The sequence below is a fragment of the Stomoxys calcitrans genome, chromosome 2 (assembly GCF_963082655.1).
Source record: "Stomoxys calcitrans chromosome 2, idStoCalc2.1, whole genome shotgun sequence".
NCBI classification, from domain to species: Eukaryota; Metazoa; Arthropoda; class Insecta; order Diptera; family Muscidae; genus Stomoxys; species Stomoxys calcitrans.
Genome location: NC_081553.1, coordinates 4,966,242 through 4,985,747, shown reverse-complemented (window position 1 = coordinate 4,985,747; position 19,506 = coordinate 4,966,242). Strand labels below are relative to the sequence as shown.

The 19,506-nt window shown below is 38.2% G+C and overlaps 1 protein-coding gene across 1 annotated transcript in view; it reads right to left on the bottom strand.

Moving 5' to 3' along the window:
- LOC106080427 (dynein axonemal heavy chain 10) overlaps positions 1-19,506 on the bottom strand; it is a 239,264-nt gene that overhangs the window by 99,904 nt on the left and 119,854 nt on the right. The window contains 4 exon segments of the mRNA XM_059362518.1: positions 2,590-2,698; positions 3,559-3,792; positions 17,851-18,046; positions 18,191-18,405. Coding sequence (XP_059218501.1) covers positions 2,590-2,698; positions 3,559-3,792; positions 17,851-18,046; positions 18,191-18,405 — 754 coding nt within the window.

Below are 19,506 nucleotides of genomic sequence, written 5' to 3'. Positions count from 1 at the left end.
TTTGCTCTCCATGACAATTTTGGTCTTAAAGAGAGTGGGGCTCGATATTGAACGTTTTTAGGGCCTATACATACATATTTGCCGACTTTTGTAATAAGGGGTTTAAATGAAAGGTATTTGAGATTAGGAAACGAATTTGATAACCAATTTTGAGGCCACTGGCAATATAGGGTTCAAATAAATGATAATTGAGAGTAGAGCACGATGCCAATATTTTTTAGGGCTAAGAGCCATGCACTGATAGCCCCCTAAAACACCCCTTAATCGGACATATTTACCTCCCATGTCAATGTGGGGCTCAAATGAAAGGTATTGGAGAGGGAAAACCTATACCAAATGATACCAAGTTTCGAAACAAATTCTCTGGGGGTCTACCGCTTCCTTAAAACACCCCACAAACAGCAATTATTTACTGACCGTCGTAATATGGGGCTCAAATAGAGCGCACAACAAGCCGATTACTGGCTTAGGTGAATGTCCATAGTGGCATGGGGTGAATTAATATCTTCACCCTCTTTTCAAACTAGCTTAACCTACAGTAACCTAACAACAAAATGTTGGTAGCAAAATCTGGGGTGAGGTGCCTAGGAGGGCCGCTCATCCACAAAACCTGCCAATCGGATTTATGGACCAATCAATACAATATGGATATTAAATTAAAGGTATTTGAGAGTAAAAAACGAATCTGATATCCTATTGTGGGACTTTGTGTTTCGTGAGTTACCCCACCCCCAAAGAAACGCCTCAAGTTGGACATATTTACCGACTATGGCAATATGGATCCTAAATGAAAGGTTTTTGGGAGTAGAACTCAAAATTGACTTCCACGTTTAGGACCAACTTTCTGGGTGTCCACCACACCCCCAAGCAGAACATTGCACCGTGGGGTTTAAATAAGAGGTATTGAGAGTAGAAAAGTACACAACAAAATTGGAATACATTTTCAACTGAAAATTGGCAGAAATTTCCAAATTTAGAGTACTATTCTCCAACATAGCATTAAAGGGGGCACAGCGGAGCGGGCCGGGCTCAGCTAGTACATATATATTATTCACCTTTAATAATCAGCATTTACATCAAAATATGGTCCGATTTCGGGAAAACTTGGCACGATGGTCGAGGGGTCTAATACAATTCACTGTTCAAGACTGTACAACGGAGTATTGGCCTACAAGGCTGTTATATCTAAGTACAGTTCGATCTTCAACATATTTTCCGGAAGGATGTGTAAGGGTCTAATACAAGTCAATGTAACACATTTCAGCGAAATCGATTAAAATACCCATTTATTCTACGATTTCGATGAAATGTGGAACAGCGAAATTAATTAGACTCCTCGACAACATTGCACAAACTATTTTAGATAGGACCATATTTGAGTATGTCTGCTGTGTAGACCAATCTGGCGAATAAACGTCTTAGGTTGATAAAATACTAAATTTTCTACCAAATTCGCCGAAACAAGATATATATCTATGGTGTTGAGTATGTTAATTCATTTTGGACGATTTTAATCCATGTTTGTTTGTTTGATGAGCATTTTCAATTAAATTCTTGTATAGTTAAAATATTAACATAGTTATATATAAAGGAAATTTAATAATTTTTTGTCTGAATAAAATTTGGCACGGACTGTTTTGTTTCTGATCTTAACACAATTTCATCACAATCGGTTCAGATTCGGATATAGCACCCATATGTATATGTATCGCCTGATTTGCACTTATATGGCCGTAGTAACAGCAAATTTCGACCGATCTTTATGAAATTTGGCACGCATTGTTTTTTACTCATCTAAACATATATACAAAATTTCATTATAATCGGCTAAGATTTGATTATATAGCTCGTATATATATTTCGCCCGATTTACACCTATAAGGCCACAATAAATATAATTTTCAACCGATCTGCACAAAATATGTAACCGATTGTTTTGTTACTGATCTTAACATAATACTTGCAAGATTTCATCAAAATCGGTTCAGATTTGAATATAGCTCCCATGTATATGTATCGTCCGATTTACACTTATAAGTCTGTACTAAACACAATTTGTGACCGATGTATTCAAAATTTGGTCCGAATTGTTTTGTTTTTGATCTTAACATATTTGCGAGATTTCATCAAAATCGGTTCAAATTTGAATGTATCATCCTTACATATTTATCGCCGGAATTGCGCTTATATGGCCGTGGTTACAACAATTTTCAAAAGATCGGTTTGAAAGTCGGTTCAGATTTAGATATAGCTTTCATATACATATACAATATGTTTATATATATTGCCCGAATTTATAATTGTAGGGTAGGTGTAGGGTATAATATAGTCGGCTCCGCCCGATAGTATGATTTTCCAAATTTTGTAACAAAAATATTATTTAAGGAAGATCAATGTCTAGTTGCTGACCTTTTTTTTGTTAACTATATCTATGTTTATGACAAATTTAATCGTAAGTTCTGTTGCACTAAAGAAGAACATACAATTCAAGTGAAAGCGTCTGGTCACCCCATAAGGAAACATGATGCTTTGTGCCAATAAAATATTAAAGAATACAAATAAAACAAACATGAGAACGATTTCACTTACCATTTTGACGAAAATCCAAAATCTCACCCTCAGTGGATATCATGGCATTGACGATGCTCAGTGTGCTGCTCTCCTTGATGATACGCAGTGATTTCACATTATCGTACATCTGCGTGCGTATGAAAGCAATACGCGCGCCCGAACAATTGCGGCAATTATGAAAAATAAGAAATAAGAAAATCTTAAATACTTTAAATAAAGGAAAAAACCAAACAAAAAAGAAAAGTAAGGGCGAGGGAAGTGCAATTTAAATGGACCAAAAGGCAAACAGATTTGCATGTAAGTAATGCCAAGGGATAAGATACACTATGGTCAAACATTTTAATTTAAAGAGGTTTAAAAGCAAATGGAAGCCAAGTTAACACAAATGAAGGGTAAAGACGAAAACACAATTTATGATAAATGCCTACTCAACAGCATCAATAAAGAGAACAAAAAGGTATTCCACGCCTAAAAGTGCTTTGGAAAAAATCTCATTGAAAGTAGAAATAAAAAATCTTTTTATTAATGCAAGACTTCTTGGTCCTCATAAAATGTGTGACAAAACATTTTGTGAGTTTTAAAAAAATGACAGCACCCGTGCTGATTTCTGATGTGCAGGCTATTAAGTTAAATTCACACCAAAATGCTTAGCATTGATGTCCTGACTTGCTTACTTGGGACTTATGATAATGGCCCACTTATGACGAGGTTATAAACCAAGTGATTTTCCCAAGGATAATGACCACATTGATGATGTGTTATTTGTGCTTTACTACATTAACACCAAAACAAATGCAACCTTCAGGCTTACAGTCACTTATATTTAATATCCCTCGCCCTTCAGATTGTCATCGCATGGCATTAGGCAGAATTCATAAATGTAACTACTTTCATGGGGTGACGAATGGGCTGTGCGAAGAATGTCATAGCATTTCTTATATTGGCCACGGGGTTGGAAGTCGTTCTGTTTCTGTGCTACCACTTTACCTTTATGATGTGATTCTGTACAGCTGTTGGCTCTGAACTACCCAATATGGATAATAGCTCATCAGTGGATATGAAATAAAATCTGGGAAATATTCTTCGTTTAGATTCCAAATATTCGTTCAAGGATTTTTGACAGTTCTCCAAGCCCATGCTAAGTCCTTGTATTTCAGCTAAACGACCTGGTATTGTGCAAAATGGTACCACCAAAGGATTTTTTGCACAATCAATCATTATCTGGAAAAGAAATGAACATTTTTTTTTATTGACAGCAGATAGATTTCATAGCAAAACCAAATATCGACCAAATATCAGAGAGCGCTGTTAAATTCGAGCATTATTCCGACTATGTTTTTATACCCTCCACCATAGGGGTAAACTAATTTCGTTATTCTGTTTGTAACACCTCGAAATATGCGTCTAAGACCCCATAAAGTATATATATTCTTGATCGCTATGACATTCTAAGTCGAACTAGCCATGTTCGTCCGCCTGCCCATCCATCCGCCCGCCCGTCTGTTTGTCGAAAGCACGCTAACTTTTTGCACAAACATTTCTTATTAGTGTAGGTCGGTTGGAATTCTACATGGGCTATATCGGTCCATGCTTTGATATAGCTGCTATATAAACCGATCTTGGGTCTTAACTTCTTGAGCCTCTAGAGGGCGCAATTATCATCCGATATGACTGACCAACAACTGTGGTAGGTATGGTTCAAATCGGTTCATAACCTAATATAGCTGCCATATAAACCGATCTTGGGTCTTGACTTCTTGAGCTTTTAGAGGGAGAAATTGTTGTCCGGCGTGGCTGTAATTTTGCCCGTGGTGTTTTTGTATCGCTTCCAACAATTGTGCAAAGTATGGTTCAAATCGGTCCATTACATGATATAGCTGTCATATAAACCGATCTTGGGTCTTGACTTCTTGAGCCTATAGAGGCCGCAATTATCATCCGATTTGACAGAAATTTTGCATGTGGTGTTTTGGTATCACTTCCAACTGTGCGAAGTATTGTCGAACTAGGTCTACAACCTGGTATAGCTGCCACATAATTGGATCTTGACTCCTTGAGCCGCTAGAGGGCTCAATTCTTACCCGATTCGGCTGAAATTTCGCACGAAGTGTTTTGTAATGACTTTCGGTACATAACCTCCTCCTCCTCCTCCTTACCCCAAAAACGCCACCCATATCCGAAAGTGGTCCGATGGGCACAATAAGGGTATCAAATGAATGTTATTGGAGACCAGAAAACGAATATGGTATTAGAATTTGGGTCCAAGTACCCAGCGGGCCCCCCAAACCCAAAACTTCTCTAAATAGATAAATTCGAAGTTCTTGTCAATATGGTACTCAAATGAAAAGTATTAGGCAGTAGATTACAAATATGGCATAAAACATTAGGTCCAAATAATGGGAGGTCGCCCACCCCCAAATACCCCCAAATGGGCATATTAGCCGACCATGGCTATAGGGGACTCAAATGAAAGGTATTAGGGAGTAGATTTCGAATATTACATTAAAATTTGCGTTCAAGTCTAGGTGGCGCTTTTCCTCTCAATGATACGTTAAATGATTTATTTGACCCATTATGACAATATGGGAATTAAATAAAAGGTATTTAAGAGTAGAAAACGTATTTCATATCCAATTTTGAAGCCAAGTGTTTTGGGTTACGCCCTAAAGTACCCCCTAAACTGAACTTCATTTCCGTTGGGAATAAAGAACGAATTTGATATCTATTTTTAATGCAAAGTGCCGGGGACGCACCAGCCCCAAAACAATCTTTCAAACGGTTCATATTTTCCGCCCAAGACAATATGGGGTTTAAATTTAAGGGATTTGGAAGTGCTGCACGAGTTTGATATCCATATTTGAGTCGAAACGTCTAAGGTGCCATTCCTCCCCTAATGAGAATATTACCCTAAGGAAAAACATTACCACCACGATTCGAGAAGGGGCAATTTCTCACACATCAATGAGTGCTTTCCCATTCAAGTTTAAACTCAATGATAAGGGACCTTTTTGTATAGCCGAGTCCGAACGGCGTGCGACACCTCTTTGGGGAAATTTTTTTAAATGACCTTGCATGGCATTGTACCTCGTTAATGTCGCCAACATTAAAAGGGGATAAACACCGCTTTGTTCGATGTTCTCGCCAGGATTCGTACGCATTCAGCGTCATAGGCTACAACGGCACGAATTCGAAATCCGCATTAAGGCGAAGTGTCCCCACCCTAAAAAGATATAAGACAGTTAAAGAAGGCGCAGCGGAGCAGGCCCGGGTCGGGTAGTTAACTATATATAGAAGGATGTATCTGCCGACCTACTGTTGTGCTTCTATGTTAGATGATGTTTGTTAAAGTACAACAAACCTTGTAGGTCTGGCCAATGCTAACGTTCTTTCCCGTTAAAATGTAGTACTAGCAGTTTTCATGAACAACAGATCTTACCTGAAGATGTGTATTCCTTCAGGAATCCTTTTGCCTCTAAATTTTTCTAAATGCATGATTTATACTTATATAGGGGTATAGAGGACAGGTTTCCATATTGGTGATTGTTCACATTGTTTTCTGAATGCTCGTGCTCTTATTTCAAAAGCGCAATTAGTATACATAAATTAAATTTTATGACAAAGACGACTTGTAAAGACCATGTTGCCAATAAAACCTTTCGTCTATCAACAACAATACAATTTAGATCCAAATGTAACATTTTTACATCACACTGTTGTGTTTTTTCAAATCAAGAGAAGGAATGATGAAGAAAAAGTGGGCAAAAAACATCAACAAATGAACCAAGAAGAGTGGTTCGAATACAAAACATAAAGAAACAATAAATCAACACATTCTGCACCAAAGTATATTTGTTACATATGCTACAAATGTAATGAAATCAAGCGTCTGTAACGAACCCCACACAAAAAAGTCATTATTCCCCGAACAATATGCTGCTCGATTTGATACGGTGAAGAGGTAATGGGCCAAGTTGCCAATGTTTGCTGTTAAAAGAGAAGAAAGAGTAGAGATGCTTAGGTTATTGGTTTTGATAAAGTGTGTTTGTTTTGTTTCAAGAATATGTATATGCAAATAGCTTTGTCAAGGAAGAAGGTTACGGGAGAACAAAAGGAAAGCTTCTAGGGTAGGTGTACATCTCTGGAATTCCTAAAATATTACAGAACAATATTTGTAAAAGTAATGAAAATTGTTGCAAGAAAAGCTTAGCATTTTGAAGTTTTTGGTGAACGTGTTCAATAATTGGTCTGTCAACAAATTTGTATACTCTATAACATAAATGTGGTGCACTGAAAAGAAGAGAGATAAATCCACTGATATGTAGACGAATTGATTCAAAGTCGCTTTCTGATTTAGCTATGTTAGTATGTCTGACTGTCTGTCAGTATGTATGTCTGTCAATGTTAATTTGTGTACATAATAGAGGTCACAATTTTCATCAGATCGTCTTCAAATTTGGTACAAGCATTTGTTTTAGCCTAGATACGAAGCCTATTGAATTTCGAAAAAATCGGTTCAGATATAGGGGCCTACCTTATAACCTACACAACTTCTGCACGAAAAAAAGTTGTTGGACATTATTACGACAAACAAAATACTTTTATTATAAAGTTTTTCTTTTATTGTAACTGTAAAACGTTTTGCTTCAACATATCAAACGTAAACCATAAACGTAGCATTAAAACGTAGCTTACTTTGTTATTGTAAATCCTTTAGCAACTTCGCCTTTGTTGAAAGGACCTTTCCAACCAAAGACTATTTAGAGGCAAACGTGTTTTGATAGACGCAAACGAATATTAGTTTAACGGACCAATAATTATTATCTTGTGTCTCTCCTAATAGGGAAAAAGGAAGAGTGTTTGAGCGTATATACCAGTGATGGGCCAAAAATACTCACACTATTTTACATTACTGTGTACGTATACAGGAAAATAATCCCAAGCAAGCCTTTGGGCTTTCACATAACATCATTGTGTGATTTTGTATTTTGATTGATTGAAGAGCAGTCAGTGTATTGAGCAGCTCGCTTGAGTATGGATGGTAAACTCGAAGGTTCGCCTGAGGTACAAAAATTCTGGTATGTTCAATGACAAAAACATTAGAGCGACAGACAAATGGGTGCCAGATACAAGAAAACACAACAAGAATTTCTAAAGCACATACATCCCTTTGAAATATTTTCGTGATAAAGAAATATGCATCCTAAAGTAGGTATTGAAATGTGCGAAAACAACAACTCCCATCAGTATTTTTTGTTTTATTTATAGCATAATAAATACAACAGATCGTAATACAAAACCATTAATAGAGTTGTGCGAAAATGAAAGATTTTACATTCAATTGTTTATCATAAAATCGAAATAAATCAAAAAAAAAAAAAAAAATTGAGTTTGAATTATGTTACAACATTAAATTGAACTTGGTATTCTTTTCACTATGCACAATCTTTAACCTAACCGTTACTGTGGTACAGGGTATTATAACTTATTGAATTTGTTTGTAACACCCAGTTAAACTTTGCAAATATTCTTTTTTTGTCTACAGGCTGGTTAAGTTCAAAGATGGACTATATCGGACTATATCTTGATAAAGCCTCCATATAAACAGATCTGCCGATTTAAGGTCATGGCCCATTAAAGATGCATTTATTATTCGAAATTGTTGAAATTTGCGACAGTGAGTCGTGTTAAGGCCCTAGATATCCTTGTAAAGCCATTCTAGATTTGTATGTAGTTGCATATATATCGAACTCCCGATTAAAGTTCTTGGGACCATGAAAGAACGTTTTTTACTAGATTTTGTTGAAATTTTACACATCTGGATATAATAGATTCTTCGACATTCGTGTTCAATGAGGCTTAGATCAGCCTGATTTATATATTTTGCTCCGATAAAGCTCGATGTCCCAGTTTTAGGCCTTGGACCTATAAAAGGTTCATTTATTGTCCGATTTCGCTGAAAATTGGCACAGTGACCCTTTTTTAGCTCTTCGGCATTCTTGCCTAATTTTCCGGTCTATAATTGAATATGGCTACCATAAACATAGGTTATGTGAGGTTTAAGTGGCAGTCTGCCATCAGACTCACATAAACGTTTTCGCCCATTGTGATACCACAGCAGCAGAAGAAGGAATGTGCCTTCTAGTTCCTATTGTTGAACCATCCAGATCGCACATCCAATAACTTGCGAATATTCACATCCGCTACATCAGACAGGTTCTCAAGGAAATGAGAACCTAATGCGGAACTCCTTCTGACTGCCAGTGCGGGACACACACATAGAAGCTGTTGTGTAGTCTCTTCTTCTTCGATGTCCTCATAGCTTCTGCATAAGTCGTTGATGGCAATCTCCAGTCTGTCAGCATGGTTTACGATTAGACAGTAACCTGTCATGATGGACACAATGACTGAGACGTCTGTTCTAGCCAATGACGGCAAAGTGGTAGACCTCTTCAAATCTAGATTAGGCCACATAGTTTTGGAATGCTTACAGCCCCCTCTTCGCGACCATCTATCATTCGTAGTTACTAGTCTCGCAAGCTCGTCCGCTTTACAATTCTCAGGGATATCTCTGTGGCCCGGCACCCACAACAGGTGAATTTTGAACTGTTCAGACATCTCGTTGTGAGATCTGCGATAGTCGAGGGCGGTTTTGTGTTCAGAAATACGTTATCCAGGGATTTTATGGCTGTCTGGAGAGATATTTATGCCAATCGTCGTTATGACATTATATCTTAGCCATTCCACCACTTCCTTAATTGCAAAGATCTCTGCTTGATACACACTGCAGTGGTCGGATAACCTTTTCGATATGACCAGATCTTTAGAGTATACCCCAAAGCCCACCTGGTCGTTTAATTTGGAACCATCCGTATAGAAGTCTATGTAACTTCTGTAACCAGGGATATCGTAGTTCCAATCGGTTCTATCAGAAATAGTGGTACAGTACTTTTTATCATATGCCATGCACTTATACACATACATATAAAATTCATTTTTTAACCGACGAATTTGGTAGGAAGAGTTGTGTTAGACCCTTACATACCCTTTTTTAATATGATGGAGATCGGAGTATATTTAGATGTAGTAGGTGTTATGGGTTTATGGGTGTGTTATGGGTTTATAAATGATGAATTTTTATACCCTCCACCATAAGATGGGGGGTATACTAATTTCGTCATTCTGTTTGTAACTACCCGAAATATTCGTCTGAGACCCCATAAAGTATATATATTGTTGATCGTCGTGACATTTTATGTCGATCTAGCCATGTCCGTCCGTCTGTCTGTCCGTCCGTCCGTCCGTCCGTCCGTCCGTCCGTCCGTCCGTCTGTCTGTCTGTCGAAAGCACGCTAACTTCCGAAGGAGTAAAGCTAGCCGCTTGAAATTTTGCACAAATACTTCTTATTAGTGTAGGTCGGTTGGTATTGTAAATGGGTCATATCGGTCCATGTTTTGATATAGCTGCCATATAAACCGATCTTGGGTCTTGACTTCTTGAGCCTGTAGAGTGCGCAATTCTTATCCGATTCGAATGAAATTTTGCATGACGTGTCTTGCTATGATATCCAACAACTGTGCCAAGTATGGTTCAAATCGGTCTATAACCTGATATAGCTGCCATATAAACCGATCTTGGGTCTTGACTTCTTTATCCTCTAGAGTGCGCAATTCTTATCCGATTAGAATGAAATTTTGCACGACGTGTTTTGTTATGATATCCAACAACTGTGCCAAGTATGGTTCAAATCGGTCCATAACCTGATATAGCTGCCATATAAACCGATCTTGGGTCTTGACTTCTTGAGCCTCTAGAGAGCGCAATTCTTATCCGATTGAAATGAAATTTTGCATGACGCGTTTTCTTATTATATCCAACAACTGTGCCAAGTATGGTTCAAATCGGTCCAAAACCTGATATAGCTGCCATATAAACCGATCTTGGATCTTGACTTCTTGACCCTCTAGAGGGCGCAATTCTTATCCGATCGGAATGGAATTTCGCACGACGTGTTTTGTTATGATACCCAACAACTGTGCCAAGTATGGTTTAAATCGGTCCATAACCTGATATAGCTGTCATATAAACCGATCTTGGGTCTTGACTTCTTGAGCCTCTAGAGGGCACAATTCTTATCCGATTTGAATGAATTTTTGCACGAAGTATTTCGTTATGATATCCAACAACTGTGCCAAGTATGGTTCAAATCGGTTCATATCCTGATATAGCTGTCATATAAACAGATCTGGGGATTTGATTTCTTGAGCTTCTAGAGGGCGCAATTCCTATCCGATTTGGCTGAAATTTTGCATGACGTATTTTATTTTTACTTTCAACAACTGTGTCAAATAAGGTTCAAATCGGTTCATAACCTGATATAGCTGCCATATAAACCGATCTGGGATCTTGACTTCTTGACCCCTAGAGGTCGCAATTATTATCCGATATGCCTGAAATTTTGTACGATGGATCCTCTCATGACCATCAACAAACGTTGTTTATTATGGTCTGAATAGGTCTATAGCCCGATACAGATCCCATATAAATCGTTCTATCTATTTTACTTCGTGAGCCCCAATGGGCGCAATTCTTATACGAATTGGCTGAAATTTTCACAGGTCTCCAACATATAATTTAATTGTGGTCCGAACCGGACCATATCTTGATATCGTTTTAATAGCAGAGCAACTCTTTTCTTATATCCTTTTTTGCCTAAGAAGAGATGCCGGGAAAAGAACTCGACAAATGCGATCCATGGTGGAGGGTATATAAGATTCGGCCCGGCCGAACTTAGCACGCTTTTACTTGTTTTTATCATAATTTGACGAAATGTGGCTAATATATATATTTGAGGGGGGAGTGGGTATCCAAAGTTCTGCCCGCCTGAACTTAATGCCTTCTTACTTGTTTAGTCCTAACTTTGCTCTATAAAATGTCACTAATAAAAATGCACCTCAGATTGGTAGCTGGCAAATTGGACAGGCAGTGTGTGGACGTTTATATGACGGTGCCAAATATTGTTAATATGTTCATGGTCTACGATCAAAATGTTTGAGTCCATACAGCTCCAAAGTATCTTCCAAAATGTTTTTCCGATAATAAGTCACATTTACTTTGAGGGCCATCGGCGTTCCCAACTACGTTCGTAGGATCAAATTCTCGTACGTACGATCATTTTGGGAGAATTTAGAAAATTTTTGTCGTCAGAGAATACGATATTCAGATATTCATAATTGACTTATAGACTTAGAGCAAAAGTAAAGGCAAAAGGGGATCATATCCTGAATTTAAGATTTCTTCCACACATTTTTGTCAATAGAATCAATAAAGAAATTGTTTCCAACAAAAAAATGTTATGGTTGGACTTGGTAACTCTTTATATCAGCTACGCTATGTAATAATTTTATGCATTTGTAGATTTAGCTAACGATTTAGAATAACTTCATAATAACCAAAACTCGCAGGTATTAAAACAAATTGATAACACTTTTTTCTCTTGTATAAAAAAATTTGAAAATATAAAGTTAAGATTCAAAACTGTTATCTTTGCACGTTTATGTTGAAGCTGAGCCAGTTGCTATCATTTCGTCGCTGTTAAATTGTGCGATACTGAATCTCTTTCTGTTTTCCAGGTTATGAGCATCATTGTGCTCACATAATCTTTGGAAACTTTTCAATTTTCCATCCTAAGCAAACACTTGTGTTAAAAGATTATCTATACAGAACACAAAGGCTCTCACCTCAACTCTCTGTGAAGATTTTTCAATTATTTTGTGATTATGATGGAAATAAAGCAACTGTCTTCATGTTGATGTTGCCTGCTCGGAGCATAGATTTCACATGAATTAACCTTGGCAACAGACCCTGTCATGTCACATAACCTAAACCTTCTCTACCCACTCCATCTGCTAGCTCCTCGTCCGACAGACATTCATAGACAGACAACAAACACATCAGCAGCAGGTGAGCTCGTAGATGATGTGTCTTCATTTTCCTGACCCACGTTTGAGGATAAGCATCACAGATGTTGGCATCAAAAGGATGTTAGACGGAGTGGGAGAGTGGGTTTGGGTACTCTGCACTAGAGAGGAAGCGAAAATGAAAATAGGAGCACTACTAAAAGAACGGAAAGCATATACACGGCAAGTAAGATGAAGTGCATATGACTTCCTTTCTGCTGGCATTCTGTAGAAAATATTCTGTATTCATACATCACTTGCAATATCTACTCATTCAGGTAAGGGTATGAGTATCAAATTGCAGAGGAATGTATATTCGAAACGGAAAAGATGCAACTCGAAATACGCTAAAGATTCTTAATAACGGTCTTTTTGCAAGGATAAAAAAAAGGAAAATTCATTGAGTTTCGAATGTGAATTTTTTTTCTTTACCAATTTTGAAGCACAATAATAATATGTAAGGCGAGAACTTTTGAAGAAAACCCCTTAGATGAATGCTAACGAATTTAAATGGGAGTGAGTTTCCAATGGGGATACTCGAATATTGAGATTGTCGATCTTTATACATATGCCATATAAAGAGAAGGCTTAACGCTGCAAAATAACGAAATTCTAAAAAGTTTATGCTTTTACTATTGATCGGTTGATATGTTGCCAATGTGCCTGTCCGTTCTTTTGTCTGTTGTAATTACTCTAAAATCTTTAAAAATTAAAAATATTCAGAGGAAATTTCCATCGAACGAGCTAAATCGGACCATGTATAGGTATAGCGTTCCTATGGACCTATCAACCGATGTATGGAATGCGCATTATGCGCATTCTTTACTCGATTTCCAAACAATCAACCCCTTGATATCAGTACCGAACTTTTACTATCTTCCTATGCGGAAAGTTGTAGTTTGCTCCTCAAACTCAGGTGAAAATAAATAGAAAATACATCTATTACTCGATTTCGCTTAAACTGGAAGCATTATTTTAAGTAAGCCCCACGATGCTCATACTAAATGGTCCAGGTAGGACCATATTTGGGTATAACATCCATATAAAATGATATTTAGTGTTAGGGTTTTAAGTCCATAAAAGGCTCATTATTTACCCGATGCCGATGAAATATGAAACTGTTGGCTGTTATAAATTCCACTTTGGTTCATATTTGGATACAGCTGCCACATCCTGGTAGGATCATATTTGGATAGAGTTTCTATAAATACCAATCTTACAATTTAAGCCCAAAATTCGCTTAAAATTGAGACAATGGATTCTAAATAGCCCTCAAGATCCGGTCCAAGCTATCATGTGGACCGATGTGCCGATTTGGGGTATTGAGCTCATTAACGGTGCATTTAACGGTGAATTTTGGAACATTAGGTTGTTTTAGCCCCTTCTTCATTTTTGCATTCTGGTAGGTTTTTCCAACATATAAATAGCAAATAAATTACTGAAGGATTCGATTTGCTTGCTGTGGAATTTCGAGTAATCCCCGATGATGTCCTTCAATGAACGAACGAAATATTGGATTTTATTAAACTACTAGCTGGACAGGGCCCGCTCCGTTGCGCCTTCTTTAACTCTCTAATATATTTTTAGGGTGGGGAAACTTCTCCCTGAACGGTGGTTATCCCCTCTTAATGCTGGCGACATTTGCGAGGTACCATACCATGCATGGTCATGTAAAAAATTCTCCCCAAAGAGATGTTGCACTGCGGCACGCCGTTTGGACTCGGCTATAAAAAATTCCTTATTGATAAACACAACTTGAATCGGAAAGCACTCATTGATGTGTTCGGTTCCTGGGCAAATTTATACTCTACTCCCAAATGCCTTTCTTTTGAGTCCCATATTACTGTATTGGTAAATATTTCGGGTTTATGGGTTATTTCGGGGGTGGTCACTGGGCCATTAAAGTAAATATAAGTTTGGTGCTCTACTTTCAGAAATATTTCGTATGAGTCCCATAATGGCATGGTGGGGTGGACCCCAGAATCTTTGCTCCCCAAACACATGGCTCTATATAGTCGTGATTGGTCTATGTATCCATATGGCGGGTTTTGGTGCTGGGGAGGCTACCGGCACTTTGCCCAGAAAATAGATATCAAATTTCGTTCTTTACTTCCAAATACCGTTGATTTGAACTCCATATTGCTATAGTCGGAAATAAAGTTCAGTTTAAGGGGTGATTTAGGGCGAACTCCCAAAATTGGACATCAAATACGTTTTCTACTCTCAAATACCTTTTATTTGAGTTCTATATTGCCATAATGGGTCAAATAATCTGTTTATCGTATTTTTAGGAGGAAAAGAGCCACCTTGCTAATTTTAATGTCATATTTTTAATCTACTCCCAAATATCTTTCATTTGAATTCTAAATAGCTATGGTCGTCCTCCCATTACTTGGACCTAATTTTTTATGCCATATTTGTTATCTACTGCCGGATACTTTTCATCTGAGTCCCATATTGATAGAAACGTCGAATATATCTGTTTAGAGGAGTTTTGGGGTTGGAGCGGACCGCTGGTTACTTGGACCCAAAATTCAATACAATATTAATTTTCTAGCCTCCAATACCTTTCATTTGATACCCATATTGTGCGAATGATGGCTTTGGGTGGCGTTTTTGGTGTAAGGGGAAAGGTCAGCCACCATCCGATATTAAATAACCTATGTTTCCTTTTTTTTGATTCTACGGAACAAACAAACAAACCGAGTCATGATGGGTCATATGCCCATTTGGGGCGTCTTTGGGGGGTAGGGTGACCCCCTACACTTCGATCTGATTTTGTATGCCAGATGCGAAATATACTCCCGAATACCTTTCATTTAAGCCCCATATTGATATGGATGACCTATTTGCCTGCTTTTAGACATTTTGGGGTTAGGGTGACTTCCTGGGTACTTAGACCCAATTTTTAATACCATATTCGTATTCTTCTCTTCAATACCTTTCGTTGATATCCATATTGTCTTTATCGATCCATTTGTGATTTTGGATGGTATTTTTGGAGTAACGGGGAGGGTCCCCTTCCGATATCAACAAATTATAAAGCACATTTCTTCTTCCTGACCATATTCGTAATCTATTCCCGAATACCTTTCATTTGATTCCCATATTATCATGCTCGTCCAATGAACCAATTTTTGGGGGTTTTGGAGGTGGGGCGGCCCATTTGTATTTGGACCCAATTTTTTATATGAAATTCGTTTTCTATTCCTGAATAACTTTCATTTGAATCCCATATTGTCCTGATCGGTACACTTTTATTTTTGGGTAGTACTTTTGGGGTAAGGGGCCCCCGCCCCCCTTCCAATATCACAAAAAAATTATATAGCCTATGTTTCCTTTCAGACCAATCTACACAATCTATGAAAAGATAATCGGTTCAGCCGTTTTTGGCTTTTTATTTGCCATTCATTCGATTGCATATTGTAACTGTCCCCATGAATATTTTTAACAGTTTTTTGTGAAATATGTGTCCACGTTTGCAAGTTTTTTCCTTTTAGTCAGCCTATGGAAAATCGCATTGTGTCAGTGTTACCTGTGAAATTATTTTAAAACTCGGAGCATTAGCGGCACGTTGACATTTTAATGGCAAATTTTCTTCTCGCTTGAGTACAATTTGATTTTTCTTTCTCTTTTTCGGCTAAAATATCTGAGGTATCTGGCAGATGTCATGCTCAGATGAACAAACACACAGCCCACTGTGCTGGCCAACGTGAACGAACTACAATATTTAGCGCATCTCCATGGGAGCGCGAAGGGTGGAGAGATGAAATTAAGCTGTTTGACCCCCGTACTTACTCTGCGATATGCCTTGTCAATATCATCAAATTTTTTTGCCTCTTCTGGGAGTTGGGAGCGAATGTCGCCACCAATGAAAATACCCTCCAAATACAGCCATTTACGTTGCACCACCACCAATTTTTTATGCCATATTTGTTATCTACTGCCGGATACTTTTCATCTGAGTCCCATATTGATAGGAACGTCGAATATATCTGTTTAGAGGAGTTTTGGGGTTGGAGCGGACCGCTGGTTACTTGGACCCAAAATTCAGTACAATATTCATTTTCTAGCCTCCAATACCTTTCATTTGATACCCATATTGTGCGACTGATGGCTTTGGGTGGCGTTTTTGGTGTAAGGGGAAAGGTCAGCCACCATCCGATATTAAATAACCTATGTTTCCTTTTTTTGATTCTACGGAACAAACAAACAAACAAACCGAGTCATGATGGGTCATATGCCCATTTGGGGCGTCTTTGGGGGGTAGGGTGACCCCCTACACTTCGATCTGATTTTGTATGCCAGATGCGAAATATACTCCCGAATACCTTTCATTTAAGCCCCATATTGATATGGATGACCTATTTGCCTGCTTTTAGACATTTTGGGGTTAGGGCGACTTCCTGGGTACTTGGACCCAATTTTTAATACCATATTCGTATTCTTCTCTTCAATACCTTTCGTTGATATCCATATTGTCTTTATCGATCCATTTGTGATTTTGGATGGTATTTTTGGAGTAACGGGGAGGGTCCGCCCCCTTCCGATATCAACAAATTATAAAGCACATTTCTTCTTCCTGACCATATTCGTAATCCATTCCCGAATACCTTTCATTTGATTCCCATATTATCATGCTCATCCAATGAACCAATTTTTGGGGGTTTTGGAGTTGGGGCGCCCCCCTTGTTATTTAGACCCAATTTTTAATATGAAATTCGTTTTCTACTCCTGAATACCTTTCATTTGAATCCCATATTGTCCTGATCGGTACACTTTTATTTTTGGGTAGTACTTTTGGGGTAAGGGGAGGGTCCTCCCCCTTCTAATATCACAAAAAAATTATATACCCTATGTTTCCTTTCAGACCAATCTACACAATCTATGAAAAGATAATCGGTTCAGCCGTTTTTGGCTTTTTATTTGCCCTTCATTCGCTTGCATAATGTTACTGTGCTTTAGAATATTTTTAGCAATTTTTTGTGAAATATGTGTCCATGTTTGCAGGTTTTTTCCTTTTAATCAGCCTATGGAAAATCGCATTGTGTCAGTGTTACCTGTGAAATTATTTTAAAACTCGGAGCATTAGCGGCACGTTGACATTTTAATGGCAAATTTTCTTCTCGCTTGAGTACAATTTGATTTTTCTTTCTCTTTTTCGGCTAAAATATCTGAGGTATCTGGCAGATGTCATGCTCAGATGAACAAACACACAGCCCACTGTGCTGGCCAACGTGAACGAACTACAATATTTAGCGCATCTCCATGGGAGCGCGAAGGGTGGAGAGATGAAATTAAGCTGTTTGACCCCCGTACTTACTCTGCGATATGCCTTGTCAATATCATCAAATTTTTTTGCCTCTTCTGGGAGTTGGGAGCGAATGTCGCCACCAATGAAAATACCCTCCAAATACAGCCATTTACGTTGCACCACCAGCCATTCATCGATGATTTCCGATATGAGAGCTAAGTTACGTTCCCAACGATTGACCGTCTCAAGGAATGGTCCAATGAACCTAAAAACAAGCAAAAAGTAAAAGAAAAAAGCAAACGGCAGAGAAATGGATGGTTGGAATATCACAAAAAAGGGAAGAGTTTAACGGAAACACTTTGCCGAGGCCCATTATTTCCTCCTCAGTTTTGCTGTTCATCGTACTTACTGCGAGGCGCCCATTGATTGAAGACTCATTGAATTATCTTCAAGCACCTGGGCGATTTCATCCACGGCTCCCAGTGTATATCCACGCTCCTCACTGCCTTTGTAATGTTTGTGCACTTTGAAATTCATGGTGGCCCAAGTATCCTCAACAGCCTTAACGCCCTTTTCAATGGCCAATTCTTTGATGGCATTATTTAGGATTTGTTCGGCAATTTCCTATTGAAATGAAATGAAATGATAAGGCGGTCAAGCACAACAATGGTGCAGCAACATTTCTTGTGGCTCATGCAGTGGACGACCAGGACTGTAGTTTACATCGGAGGTGTAAGTGTGTGGATGCTTTACTATGTACGTGTTTGGACCAAAAGAAGGTGGACAAAAAAATGTTGCACTTTGAGCATAGAAATTTGTAGGAGTAAACTTGAAGGGACCATAAAATGTTCAAGGGAATGTAGGGCACAGTGACGGGAAACTTACCTCTTATTAGTTTTGGAGAATAATGAAAAATTATTAAATAACTCTTTTCATCTGTAAGCAGAAAAGGCGTCGCAATTTTAATTTATACGTTCTTATCAATAACGTAAAATTCAATCCGAGTTTGGTGCTTCTAGATAATGCTTAGATACGTTTGTGATGTCATTCTGAGGGACGGACACAATGGGTTGAACATATTTCTAGCTGTTGAGCTATCCAGCAGCTTATTTGACAGCCAGCTTGGAGTATGGACTATAACTGACTGAGTGAGTCTGTTTAAAAGAGTGCTAATATGGTCTTTTCTAACCTGACCTGATGAAAATATGACTTTTTGAGACTGAAAAAATCCTCAAAGTATTTTCAGGATCACTCTAGTATTCACATACCTTTACAGCCCCCTCCCCTTTTTAAATTGTCTCAAAAATCAAATTTGTTAATACTTGGCTTGGAAAATTCCTAAATGGGAAATATTCATATTCCAACTAGATGTGCATCACTTTGAGTGCCCGCGAACACTGTGCTTGCGTTACGGAAGAAATTGATCACCTTGTGCACTATAATAGCTTGTTGCTCATCGAGAATGCGGTGGTATAGCGAAAGAAATGCATTTTTTGTATGACATGGGCTCACATAAATGCTCCAGCACTTTGGGCAATTGTTTTTACTCGTCCATGTTGCACAAAGTACATATCTTGTGTAGTCGCAATCACACTATGCCATTCGGGCCAAAAATGCAGCCCACAAAAATGCAGCCATTACACAGCCATCACTTCACAGTACAGTCTGAGCTCAAGTCATAGGTCTCGGCATCATCACAATCACCATCACCAATACCACCATGGG